We start from the raw sequence: 13271 nt of genomic DNA, 5'->3' as shown, positions 1-13271 counted from the left end.
AATTACAGTAGCATAACTGGTGGGGGAGCAAGTGGAGCACCTGCCCCAGGTACCAACTATGAGGGGGCACCAGGATCACCCCTGCTCGAAGTCTGCCATGGCAGTCCTGAACTGTCTCTGCCCGGCTGTAGGAACCCTGTTAGGGCAGTGCCGCACCAAGTGTGCATCAGGAGTGAGGAACAAGTGGAGTGAGTCAAGCTGGGGGCAAGAGGGGGCTCCTGGTCCGCACGAGGTCAGGACGGGGGTCCCCGCCGCAGCGTGCCCCCCCCCTCCGCGAGGGGGGCTCGTTGGGGGGAGTGGCATTCCTGCCCGGCTCGGGGGCCCCACCGATCCAACGAACACAAGAGAGGTTTAACAACCCCCAGGGAGGGCCGTGCTCCCACGCCCTGGGGGAACATTGCAGCCTCATGCCCAATATGTACGTATGGGGAAGGAGCAAACAGGGCACTGGCTCACAGGGAGCCAGGCCACAGGGCTGCTATAGCTAAAGAGCTGATGCTGCTGTACCCTGGGAAGGAAAGCCTTCCCTTCCCCCCTCACCCATGTCCACCTGCCCTTCCCCACCTCTTTCCCTAGTCTGTACTGGTATACTACAGTGGTAGTCCCCCACCCCAGCTACACCTTTGCTTAATTAAAAGAAAACCTTCCTGAAGAAGGGCCGCTCCTAGGACTCAAGGAAGTAAAACGTGCTGGCCTCATGCCTGCTCCATGCACCTGCAGGAAATGCATCTACCTCACAGCTGGAGCTGTGCCCTGGACTTCTGGGATCTCAAGGAACAGGCCACCAAGAACCCCGACTCCCAGCTTAAAATCCCAAGGTCCTGATTCACGTGGAGTTATAGCAGTGATGCAGCAGTGCGTAGAAGCCAAGAGCTGTGCTGCTCTTCACGTAAAAGGCATCAGATATGCTCTAAGGCACACGTCTTCTGGTTGCCTGTTGCAAAGATCATACCTTTGCACTTCAGTTGGAGCAGAATACCTAAAAGCCAACACCCTGCTTGGCAGAGCTCCAGCGCTGACAGGCAACACAGCCTCAAGACCTAGAGCACTGATTTTGCTAGGAAAGGCTGAGGCCATGGCTGTCTTTAGTAGAGTGGGGTAGGTGCCAACTAATCCTGAATGCATGGGGCTGCCATCATGGCCAGCCCCTAAAGAGGCACAGGGGGAGAACAAGGCCCTGAAAAAGAGTTTGGCTTGATCTTTCCCTGTTTGGATGCCAGTCAGGGATAAAAAGATATAGGTCAGTGTTGACAGGCTGCTCTCAGAATATTAGTTATCCCTGTTCACACTGCAGAAGCACACAGCAGGCCTGAGGTCTCACTTGCCCGCACGCTAGGGCAGGTTGCCGGCCCCCCTCTGAGTACAGTTACCATTGACCCAATCGCCCTGCCACCCATCATCGTCTCTGCAAAGAAAAGGACTGAGAGTCTAGAACAGACAGTACAATTGCAAAGACGCTCCTGCAGCAACAGAACCACAGGCAGCTTTACACACTTAAGAGTCTGTCTCCACATGTACTTTCCACAGTGCCAGCGTCACAGGCACGTGCCCCAAGGCCTGTCCTTTCCACTGTATAAAGTTTCCAAGCGGTGCCAGGAATAGCGCAGGACCCAGAGCTGATGAGTGTGCCTCAGTCACCTGGACTATCAGCTGACAGCACAGCTGCACAGCCGTCCCTGGTGGTTGTGGGCTGCTCTTCAGTGTCCCTGGAGGAATGGTGTTCTCGCCAAACATGAGCGAGGCATTGATTCATGTCAGAGTAGCACTTTCTCTGAGCACTGCCCTGGTTGTCCCTCCTCTTGCACTGGCTGAGAGGCTCCCTTGGGGCAGCAGTTCCTGCCTTGGCAGTCTTGGCTCTCTTCTTGAGCCACAGGCCCTGGACACCTATGATATTCCCCAGTGCTGTTTAGTCCTCCATTTTCCACAGGGCAAGTTAGATTGATTTCAGCATACTTTTCTTTGTAATGCTGAGTGTTGCCAGCAAAAGTCTCGCAACGGTTCAGGTTTTCCTCTTGAACTGGGCTCCCCACATTCTCATTAGCTGCTCCAGTGGTGGTTGGTCCCTCCTGGGAGTTTTGACTAAGATAGACAACAATTATATCACCTTTAAAATTCATTACTTGTCCACTTGAGATAAATGTAGAGTTACTGTTTCCAGTCACATTTCCTGGGGAGAGGAGGGAAAAAGCACATACATGTGATTAATATTTTCTCTCATGAGATGAACAGTTAGCTGAGTGAATTTGATCCAGTCTTGTAGTTTATTCTTCCTCCACGTTCCTTCCTCTTTGGTGCCAGGTGCATCAAAAGTAATCTTTTGGAACTCACTTATCATCATCTTCCCAGCACTAAGCCTGTCTTCCAAAAAAAATCTAGCTGAGATATAAGGACCTTTTTTCTCTTTCAAACTGAACTCCTGGAGATAAGAGAGGAGATTTTTCCTACATATTCTCATCTCCCTGTTACCTTCAGCAAAGCCTTCCAAGTCTTAAATTTAGATTTGCAAAACAAGAATATACTGGAAAACGCTCCAAACATGACCTTTGTGGAAAATGTTATCTGCCTCTGCATGCATCTTAGATATTTATAGAATGGTAATTTTCCCCTCTTAGCAAACAATTGACATTATTATGCAGGCTATGCAATAAGTTTATTGAAATAAAGTTTGAAAGACCTGAATAAGTTGTCACCAGGCTGTTCACGTATGGATGTTAGCAGTGCTAGTATCCAATAACATGACCCTTACCTGTTATGCCCAAAGGTGATGAAGAATGTATGAAGTTTCACTCTATGGCTTAAATCTTGCAACTTGTTCCTTGTGACCACCTTTAATGAGACTTCATAGGGCACAAACTTCCACCTACGCTGAATACATCGTGGAACTGGGCCCTGTACCACGGCCTGCTAAGTGTACGAGGGGTTTGGCCATGACACAGATGTTTCAGTAAAGCCTAATCCTGCCTGTCCTTAACCTTAATAAGAGCAGGATTGAGCCTCATGAAATTAGAAGCATCACTGAAAAAAATAAAACTTTTCCAAGGTGAAACCCCCTTCCCCCTCCCCAAAAAACAAACTAAAGACAGGCTTTTAGCTTTACATTCTTAGCTGTCTCCAAGATGCATTGTTCCTACTGTAGTTTACTTAATGTGTTGTTATGGATGTGTCTCAGTGATTTTAGAAATTCAGCATGTTTTGCTGGCCTCCTTTCAACACTTAGAGATAAACAATTTTTATAACCCGTCACAGCAGTTATTCATTGCCATTGAAGGGAAACCAGCAAACAGAATCTGGTTAGCACATTTCTATCATGTAGCTGAATGTGGTATGGGACTCTTAATTACTCATTCAAGGCACAGTCTGAGTTTTATTCCCAACAAAGAAACTAGTCAAAACTTCTCATTGAAATTTTGAATAATGGAAGGGGGGGGGGGAAAGCCATTTTAGTGACTTTTTTGTGCAAGCTTTCCATTTCTCAGCCTGCTTGCTTTCATAACTCTGACATGCCACAGCCTGCATGCACACTGATCTCAAGGGTTGGGTGCTCTGCCAAAATACAGTGTAAGCACTGGCAAAACATTATTTCTTGTGTGTTCCATATTTTCCATCCCAGCAGTTAGCAAGGTACAACACAGAAGGATTTGACTTGTTATGCGGATGCGATTCAGAACGGAACCGCTGTTTAAGTACACAGTGATATTCCCACCAGAGCACGGTCATTCCAGGAACTGGAAAAAGATGAGCTCTGCGCATCTCAGTTTGGAGAAATATTTTATAATTCCTTACTACACCACTACCACTCCCACAGCAGTCGGATTTAACTTCTGGGAAATCAGCAACAGTGTGTGCATGCTCAAGTTTCACCAGATGGCACTGTAGTATTTGAATGAACCTTAAGGTAACCATGTAGTTTAGAGCCACAAAGAACTGACACAGACTAAGTTGCACATACTTTCTAAACAGGTATTATTCAGAACCAACTGCTCTACATTGCACACATTGTCCCTGCTGGCCCCCAATTTTTCCTGTTATCCTAGGACTTAAAAGGGGAAGCAGCATTCTGCCAGAGCCAAAACTGACGTGCTCTGCAGGCACACCTCTCAGATGTCAATCATTTTGGTCCCAAAGGTACCTAGTTTTGCACAAAAGCTGTGTCATCTCCCTCCTGTTGCAGAAAAGCATTGACATCAGAAATAAAGAATGAGGAGAGTGAAGTGAAAGAAAACACCAATGCTCTAAGAATGATTCCTCCAGCATTTTCAAGTTCCCTCCATGAAGGATATTTTGGGGAAAGAAAGGGGGGTTCTGTAGCACATTTGGCTTCAGTAGTTCAAAGCTTCCAGGGTACCACTCTATGTTTATATAGATAACAGATTAATTATTATTAGTATCTGTGTTACAATAATACTTAAGAGACCCTAATCAAGGCCAAGGACGTGGTTTAAAAGCATTAAAAGTGGGCTCCTGTCCTGGATAAAAGACAGTTTAAGAAGGCTAATGACCTACAGAAGGGGAGGTGGTTGAACTATGTAGATATACAGGTTCAGTGTACAGTTTTTCTAAAATTAATTATAAATAGATTGAATAAACACTTGCCTTTTAAGTCACTGAACTGGTTGAGTGTTTACTGGCATGAGGACCAACATGGGTACTAATAAGAAAACTGAGGAATCAAAATGTTACGCACAACTTTCAGACAGGAATTTTTTTCTTATTCACTTTCCATAGTTTGAAAAAAAAAAAAAAAATCTTATTCCTTACTGTGTTTTGGATGCATTCAATAAGCAGGCTCCAGAATTTTTACAGGAACTGGAGTGTGTCGGGGCGGAGACATTGCATCCGATTATCTGTGCAATTATTTCTTTCACGTGATTGTGACGTTAGTTGTGGTGTTTTACAGTAAAGAGAAAGCATCAGACACTGAAATATTGGCTCCTCTGTTTCCTCATTCAGTTATATTTCTGTTTACTTTAGAAACTGACAATTCTTATTGGAGGCAAAATGACACCGTGTTAGGAAACAGAAGTGAGATGAATTCATGTGGTTGTGCCACCGAATATTTCAATAACAGAGCTGTCTGTTTTCTGCAGTAGGGGCCAGAATTTGGAGTTTTCTGGGCTGGGCAGAGAATAATGACGGGCACCAGCATAAAATCTCACTGGGTACAGGCTATTTCTAGAAATCACTAGAACACAAGTGTCTTTGGCTTTTTCCAATCAGCTGCTAGGCCAGTAAATGAAAAGACATCATTGGACTCTCACCTGTCCTTCCATCGAATTAGACCTTCTATGATGATTCAAAATAAAATAATACAGGGGATAATCCTACATGACCAGATGGAGCTCCTGCCTACCAAAGAGGAGCCTTACCTGATGCAGGAGGGAGATCTGAGGTGTTACAATTAGCTCCCGAAGTACTCCTGTTGGTCTTCTGGTGCTTTGTGTCAGGACTGTCTGAGGAATCATCTTCAATGCTTTGATCACTTGGTAAAGTACTCTGACCAGCAGAGAGAAAGTCCAGGCCACAGGCACATTGTGGGTAAGGTCCATTTTCCGGAGAGGCCGTGGTGCTGCCTATTGCTGGACAATGGGGTTGCCTCCCCTTTCTGTGAGATTCTCTACATGAAACACCACACCTTTTGCAGCTGTACCCAGAGTCAGGGTTCATCCGGAAGTGATTTGTATCCTTGCTTTCTGTTTCCTTCACATGAGTGTATGTACAGTTGCAAGACTGCTGCAGACTTTTGTCTGAGGATGCATGGATGCAGTCTACTCCATATGAAGCATCAGAGCTATAACAACCTGCCAAGTCCACCATGCTCTCAGTTCCTGTGAAACACTGACTCAGGCTATCGTTCTCCCCCACCTCCAGTGGCCCTGAAAATGGTGATAGCGATTTGCTGTCAGACTGGCTCAATGAAGGGAAATAACCAGTGGCATGGGGAGCTCTATCTACATATTCATCCTCCATGGGACCCTGCCTGAAACTGTCATCTTTCAACTCGGTTACTAAAGACAAGGTTGTGTTCTCTCCAGATTCAGAGTGGATTGCATCTGGGCTACCATTTCTACATAGAGCATGCCCATTTGGGCAACATGCATCTTCGGAACAAGAACTGTCAGCGTGAGCTAGCAAATACATTCCTTCCGAACGCTGAGGCCTAGTAGCATTTGCCATGTTTGGGTTCAGGCAGGGATCTTTGGGGGATTCCTAAATAAAAGAAAAGAAAACTTTATTAAACATCTCCTGAGAGCATTCTTTTTGCTAAAACACAGAAGAAATGACATTTACAAAAACTTAATCTTTATGTCACTGAAGTTCAGCAGCGCCATGGACATTTAAGACTTAAAGTGTAATTCTGCTCTTGTGAGAGACTATGGGGTGGAGGGGAGATGAGGAGGGGTGTCTTCTGGTTAACATCCAGTCAAACACACCTGGGCAAGTCTCTCTGAAGAACCCAGAGGCGTTTTCAACTTTATGTCCACAGATCTTGCTGAGGGCACACTTGTGTTCCTGGAGATGATGTATGCGAAGGAAAGAATGAATCAAGCCAGCCTCAGGGAACCCAGACTTGGAGCTAGAGTTCCACCCCCCAACTTTTAAGCTAAACCTCTTTGACATGGAAAATGTTGGGAAAGACAGAGAGAGAATAAACATAGGAGCATCTAGTGCCATTTTTAGAATAATTTTCCAGAGCAAAACTGCATTTTAAAGTAAAGGAGGTTTTCCTTAGGATAGCGGACTGTGTTGTAACCACTAGACCACCTATTGCCTTTCATTAGGTAGTCTAGTAATTGTTGAACAGTTACTAAGAAATCTGTGACCACATGTCTCTGTACTGAGAAACAAGGAGAGCTGACTGGGGACTTTCTGAGGAAACATTTTTGCGTCAGAAAATGTTGATTCACTGGAATTAAAACTTCTTGCAAAAAACACACACATTAGTTTTGACCAAAAGAAGCTCTGTTGGGAAAGTTTCCTTAGATCAAGGATGGAATTTCTGGTAGAGAAGGAAACTTCTTCCAGAGTAACTAAGACCCTAGGGTGCTGACAGATATGCCGGTCCCATTCGAACTCATGGAACTTCACATAATGTGCTAAGAGTTAAAGCAACTCCCGACCCAACACAAGGTCAGCTGTTGGGGTGGGGGCGCGGGGAAGGAAATCAAGATCTACTTTGGAGACAATCTAGTGGAGGAACCTGCCTGTACCTCTCTTCCTTAGTCCTTCCCCACCCTCTCCCAGCTCTGGTGCTATCTGCAGGAAGGAGAAGGGTTGAGGGCAACCTGAGCTGGATGGGGCTAAGCAGGGGGCACAAAGTGCAGAGGAGGGGTGTCCAATCTGTCCCCTCCCATTCAATCCCCAATCTGGCCCTCCAGCTCAGGCCAGGCAAACTTCAGCCCAAAGGTCCTTCCTCCCTGCAGACAACACCGGGGGGGGGGGTGTTGGGCTGCATCAGCCCAAATCCAATCATTAGGGCTGCACAAAACAGTACCATTTTGTTTCAACTTCCATTTCACTGTTTCAAAGGGACAGTGTTTTGTTTTGCTGTTTCGAAGCATTGTTCCATTTCGTTTCATCAAAACTGTTTCACTGTTTTGACACATTTCAACATTTTGCTCATAGGCTATAATGGGAAATCACAAAAATAACTATAACTTTGTCATTTCTTGCCTGATTTGGATGAAAATTGCAGGAATGCTAGCCCCTTCTGAGGGCATGAAGCCTGACAAGATTCAACAAGATAGGTGCATTGCATTTTGTGAAATTGCACCTCAAGCTGTTCAAGCAAAAGTCATATTACTTGCTGGCAGCGGCAGCCTGCTGTCATCCTGCACGCAGATCGGGGGGCTGCTCCCCCTGGGAGGAATCTGGCACAACCCTACAGACCTCTAGGGGCTGCAGGCCCCCAGATCTGTGTGCGAGATGACAGCAGGCTACTGCTGTCATCTGGGGCCAGCACCAGCAATGGGTTTTTCCCAGCGCTCAGCATGGGCTGCGCTGGGCAGACTTGGGTGCTGGTGCTGGCCCCAGCTGACAGCAGCAGTATGCTGACATCTGCCTGCTCCACAGCCAGTGAGTGTGGGGCTTTAAAAAAAGCCCCGCACTCACTGGCTCTGGCAGCAGTAATTGGGGCCTCTGAGGGCTAGTGGTAGAGCCCCCCTGTGCAGTGCAGGGCAGCAGGGTTTGCCCCCCGGCCTGGCATCCACATGGCAGCTGCCCCATTGTGTGGGTGCAGAGTGGGTTGGCAGGGCACCATGTGCTGTCTCAGAGCTGGGGTAGCTCCACGTGTTAGCCAGAGCTCCTAGTTTGATTCCCCAGCTCTTCCTTGGGGGCGCAGCCCCCAGATCTGCATGCGGGGTCTCAGCAGGCTGCTGCTGCCAGCTGGGGAAACAGCCCAGAGCCACCACTATCCCCAGCTGGCAGTGGCAGCTTGCTGTCATCCTGCATCATCCAGGGGCCCGTGCCCCCCGGGAAGGGCTGGGGGAAACAATCAGAGAGCTGGGGGAAAGATCAGGCAGCTGGAGAATTGAACCAGGAAGTGGGGGGATGTTCAGGGACCTGACCTTTCCCCAGCCCCCGGTTTGATACCCCAGCTCTCTGTTCATTCCCTCAGTTCTTCCTGGGGGGCACGGGCCCTTGGATCTGCACGCCAGGTTTCAGCAGGCTGGGGCCAGCGGCAGCACTGCAGTCTGCCCCAGCCTGCAGCAGCAGACTGCTGAAACCCCGTGCGCAGATCAGGGGCCCGCACCCCCTGGGAAGAGCTGGGGAAGCAATCAGAGAACTGAGGAATTGAACTGGGGGCTAGCGAATCGAACTGGGAGTTAGATGTCAATATCAGAGCTGTCCTTTCCCCCCTCTTCCCCCTTCCTCTCCTAAGTTTTTGTTTAGCTGCAAGCAAGCCCGGCTTCAAAATGTTTTGAGTGCCCTAATTTTGTTTTAAAGCTGTTTCAGAAACCATTTGTTTCATTTTGATGTCACTGTTTTGAGATCAAAACACATCGAAACAGCCTCAAAGTGAAACATCCGTTAAAATATTGCACAGCCCTACAACAATCATGCTGACAGGCTGACTGTAGGGAACACAAGTTCCCTAAGGTACTCCACTTTGAAGCAACTTCATTTGAACCCTCATTAGATATGGGCTGATTTGTCATGCGATCAACCACTTTTAAAGCGCTGTGCAGCCATACATATGCATCATGGCTCAGCTGTAGAGCATTTTCAGAAGGGCTGATTGCACAACAAATGTCACTTCTGTCCATGTCTCTAGTGATTATGGCATTCACATAGGATAAGAAACCCAAAATCATGTCCCTGCTCTGACTCTCTCTCACATCGATACCCACTAGACTATTGGCTCTTTTGGAGTAAGATTCCTTCTTTTTTTTTTTTTTAATTTTTGAGAGAGAGCGAGCGCGTAACATGGTATCATTTCTTACTAGAATAGAAAGAAACAGCAAGACCCCAGAACTGTTTGGTGAAATAGAAATCTTGTTTCCAGGACAACTGCAGTGTTAAGTTTGTTATAGGATCCAGGAAAGGAATTAGGAAAGCATAAAAACAATAAAAAAATTACCTTTTTCCCTTTAATTTGCCTGCATAGTTGATTTGCCCAGTGCTGTAGATCTGCTGTAGGGAAAACAAAAGAGCCTTTTAAGCACCATAGCTACATTCTTAGGTTAAGCACAGATCAAACAATATGCAGTTATTCATCGTCCACCATGTTATATGAAAACTAAGCAGCCACGATTGTTTTTATTGACTTTGCTCAAGTGTCCAAGTGACGGCCGGGCTGGGGATTCATGGTAACTGGAATGGGATGTATTCTTCCGGAACAAATGTCTTGTGAGTTCTAAAATAGAATGTGGTTAAGCTGTGTTCCACATCAACCAGGGCCTCAGTCCTGGTCACATGTCACCAGGCTATGACTGGCCCAATACTGACCCAGTTATAATGGTACAGTTGGTTAGTCTATTTCAAGAGATGTCACATGAATGACCCAAAGAAATTCGCAAAAAGGAATGAGGAGACTGGGGGAGGGAGGGCTAGGAAATCTCAGACAAAAGCCATGGGATAGCAGGTTAAAACATGGCACACTCCATTTAATCAGGACGTACCTAATTGGGAAACCTGATTAATCAGAACATCTTCCAAGGAAAAGGCTTGCACTCAATGATGCTTTTATTACAGCAGTCGCTATTTAATGGGAAGAGAGACTCTAGTTTAAGGGGATACCTTCAAGGCAATTTTGTGCTGCTTCAGTCTTGCATATGTTTTTAATCTCAAGCCAGTTTTCTGTCTATCTGAATGTGCATCAGGTATTTAGCCACTGCCTCTTCTGTGCTGTTAGTTCAGTTCCCCAGCAAATATTTAATATTCACGCTGATGCACAGATTGGCTCCTCCCAGTTCCATGGGTTTCTGTGACTACACAGATTCTATTTGGAAGTGCTACTATTAAAAGGGTCAGTCTGGAATGTCTTAAAAGGGATTAAAGACCTTTCATAAGAGGCTGTTGCGCTATGAAAATCCACATTAAAAGGTTAATCTAGTAACCTGCCTTGAAAACGTTTGATTTGCTAAGAGAGGGTTACCAGATTTCTTTCTGCCCATCCAGAGAATCCTGGATTTAGCACAACAACAATTAGCAAGGTATTGCTGGGCTATTTCTGCAATGCTGTTGAATATTTCAGGTAAAACTTAGCAGAAAGGAATGGTGCATGCACACATGCAAGCATACAAAAATTCCAGCAGGAGACTGGAGGGAAGGAAAGGGGAAGGGAGGTGGGAGCTGAGAAAATGTAAGGGGAACAAAGGAAAAGTATGAGATTTTCAAATCCAGGTTGAAGGCAAAACAAAGGGAACAACAGTTTGCCCAAATCTATTCTAGCCCCAAGCTTAAAATGAGTTTCAGCAATTGCTGCAGCACTTCCCTTGTGTTCATATTTAATGTCATCAGCAATAAATATAGATTTATTATTTCTGGGCTACTATGGAAATATTGGGCCAAAACATTGGTTCTAGTTCCAGCAACAGCTTTGCTCACATTCTCAGACATGACTGCAGCGTATTGAAGATGTCATTTTGACAAAGGTATCGTGTCACTGGCTCTGTCTTCCTCATATCGAAGGACTGCTGCTGCTTCTGACAGTGTTCCTGGCTGATGTGACAAGGTGTCACAGTGATTTGCACTGATATCCTGCATCAGACATCAGCAACAAGACTAATACGTTTAGAAAAGAACCTGCAGTCCTGCTTTGCACTAGGTACAATATATCAGCGTCTGACTTTTTTACCCTGATGATTATCGCTAGTCGAAACAGCTGACACAGTCAATAGAGATGCAAGCTTCACACAGATGAATTCCCATAAATTGTTAGCTACAACGTACCTGTCAGTGCCTTCCCTTTATTTTTGTAGTAGACAATAAGGATAATGATGCCAATTAATGCCACAAGAACTGGTACAACAATCAATACATAAAAGATCTTGTTTGTGTCTGGAAAATTCAAAAAAAAAGGAGATAAATATGCAGCAGCAATACACTTCTTATTTACTTTTCTTACTTGGCAAGCAATAAGATTGTTCTTCCATGGTTTGTTCTACAATTTCCACAATAGCCCCACAAGCTTTCTAAAAAAGCAGGTTATGGAACAAGGAGCTTTATTAAAACCACCCTTACCAAAGCCATCTGAAAAAGAACCACTGAAGGAAGCACAAAACAGGCATGTTCACATTTTGCTAAACTGAATGGTTCACTCAGAATGCTGGGAGCCTAGGAGCTATGCTTGATTTACCTACAAAAGATACAAACTTGTAGTTCATGAAGAGTACAGGCCCTGACATGCAGAACTTGGCCTTCAGCTTGGATCATGGCGGATCATCACACGCTGAGACATGTAGCGCTCTGGGCAGCCCATCCATGTTAAAGATTAAAAAAAAGGGACAATGGGGCTTGCTGTCAAGTGCTGTAGGCTGCCTTTAGCCAACTACATCCCCCTCTCTACCAGAGGTGCATGGAGAGGAGTCAGTAGCTGTTTTATTGTTAAAATGTCAGTGCTGAAACCATGATGAGAGTTAGAAGGCATTATAATAATTTTGTTTGGTGTGTGATTTCAATACAAGGCAGAAAGTCCTACACAAGACAGAGACCATAGCTATACTTTTTCACAAGCAGCTGCAATTCAAAATGGCTTAAAACAAGCTTTACTATCAAAGCATTGTGAGCGGGATCTTCAGAATAGCTCAATAGACCCCCTTAAGAGGATACAGAAGGCTGAGCCCCTTTAGGAGATTCTACAGACACTTTCTGATGGATAATTCTGTGTAGTGAAATATAGCACCTTCTGGCTGGTTGGGCCTCTTAAACGCCTCACACACTGCATCTGAATGCGTGGTCCCTGGAACTTGGACTGCAATGCCCAGAGCCGTGCAGCTACAAAAATAAAGACAAAGATGATGGATCATCACACATTGCAAGCCCCATACATCTTAAGGGTACAGACGGATGTAAAGTTTAACATGCATCAAAGTGTAACAGGGTTCAAAGACTGTCAAAAAGAAATGGAGCATTTCAGTCACAGACAAACATATAACCCCTGGTGCACCCTTCCCCCATTGTGCTTTAGAATTGCCATGGTGGTAAGCAGCAGCCATACTCTCCACTCTCCCAGGAACCTCCTGGGGTTTCTGGGTCCTGTGCCTCTACTCCTCACCTGCCTAATGGGCAAATGTGCCGGAGAGGATGAGCACTCCCCTTACCCTGGCTACTGCAGGCAGCTCCTGGCACACTGGCACTGGGAACCAAACATACAGGGAGATCACAGGGTGCCAGAATGTGGGAAGCCATGGGGGAAGAGGGAAAGGGGAAAGAGCGCTGGATTGTGAGATGCCTGATGAACCAACCCGCTTAATACACATAACCTTGAACAAACCAGTGTAACATAGTATCTGTTCCCTCCAGGTTCATTTTTATTATGCTTCAGCTACTTTTGGATCATTTAATCAGGTATCTCTGCCTGTATGCTCACCTTCCAAAATGTTTCAAAGGTGCTTCAAAGCTATATGAAACATTTCAAATGTTATATCTGTCCACAGTCCAACACTTCCCATTATAAAAAGATGCTTACAACCTTTAAATTCAGAAAGCGTGTGAACACCTCTCATTTTCAGTATGTCTTTTGGGTGCCTATAGACATGCCCATTCACGTACTAATTAGAATGCTAGTCTTTAATTAATTGAGTCTACTCCACATTCGAATTTGAATGCTC

At 45.6% G+C, this 13271-nt stretch overlaps 1 protein-coding gene across 2 annotated transcripts in view; it reads right to left on the bottom strand.

Moving 5' to 3' along the window:
• Window positions 1-208: 208 nt before the first annotated feature.
• Window positions 209-13271, bottom strand: part of TNFRSF11A (TNF receptor superfamily member 11a) — a 40879-nt gene continuing 27816 nt past the window's right edge. Inside the window, exons 6-10 of one of the 2 annotated variants that reach the window (XM_019542194.1) lie at window positions 12344-12435; window positions 11392-11499; window positions 9578-9627; window positions 5367-6207; window positions 209-2167 (exon numbers count right to left, since the gene is read on the bottom strand). In XM_019542194.1, the coding sequence (XP_019397739.1) occupies window positions 1755-2167; window positions 5367-6207; window positions 9578-9627; window positions 11392-11499; window positions 12344-12435 (1504 nt within the window). In that variant the 3' untranslated portion in view covers window positions 209-1754. Of the gene's footprint in view, window positions 2168-5366; window positions 6208-9577; window positions 9631-11391; window positions 11500-12343; window positions 12436-13271 lie in introns of both variants that reach the window. The other variant, XM_019542185.1, reaches the window with a different exon arrangement.

The sequence above is a fragment of the Crocodylus porosus genome, unplaced genomic scaffold (assembly GCF_001723895.1).
Source record: "Crocodylus porosus isolate Cpor-Errol unplaced genomic scaffold, CroPor_comp1, whole genome shotgun sequence".
Taxonomy (NCBI): domain Eukaryota; kingdom Metazoa; phylum Chordata; order Crocodylia; family Crocodylidae; genus Crocodylus; species Crocodylus porosus.
The sequence above is the reverse complement of the archived record's forward strand: the minus strand, read 5'-3'. Positions and strand labels throughout refer to the sequence as shown.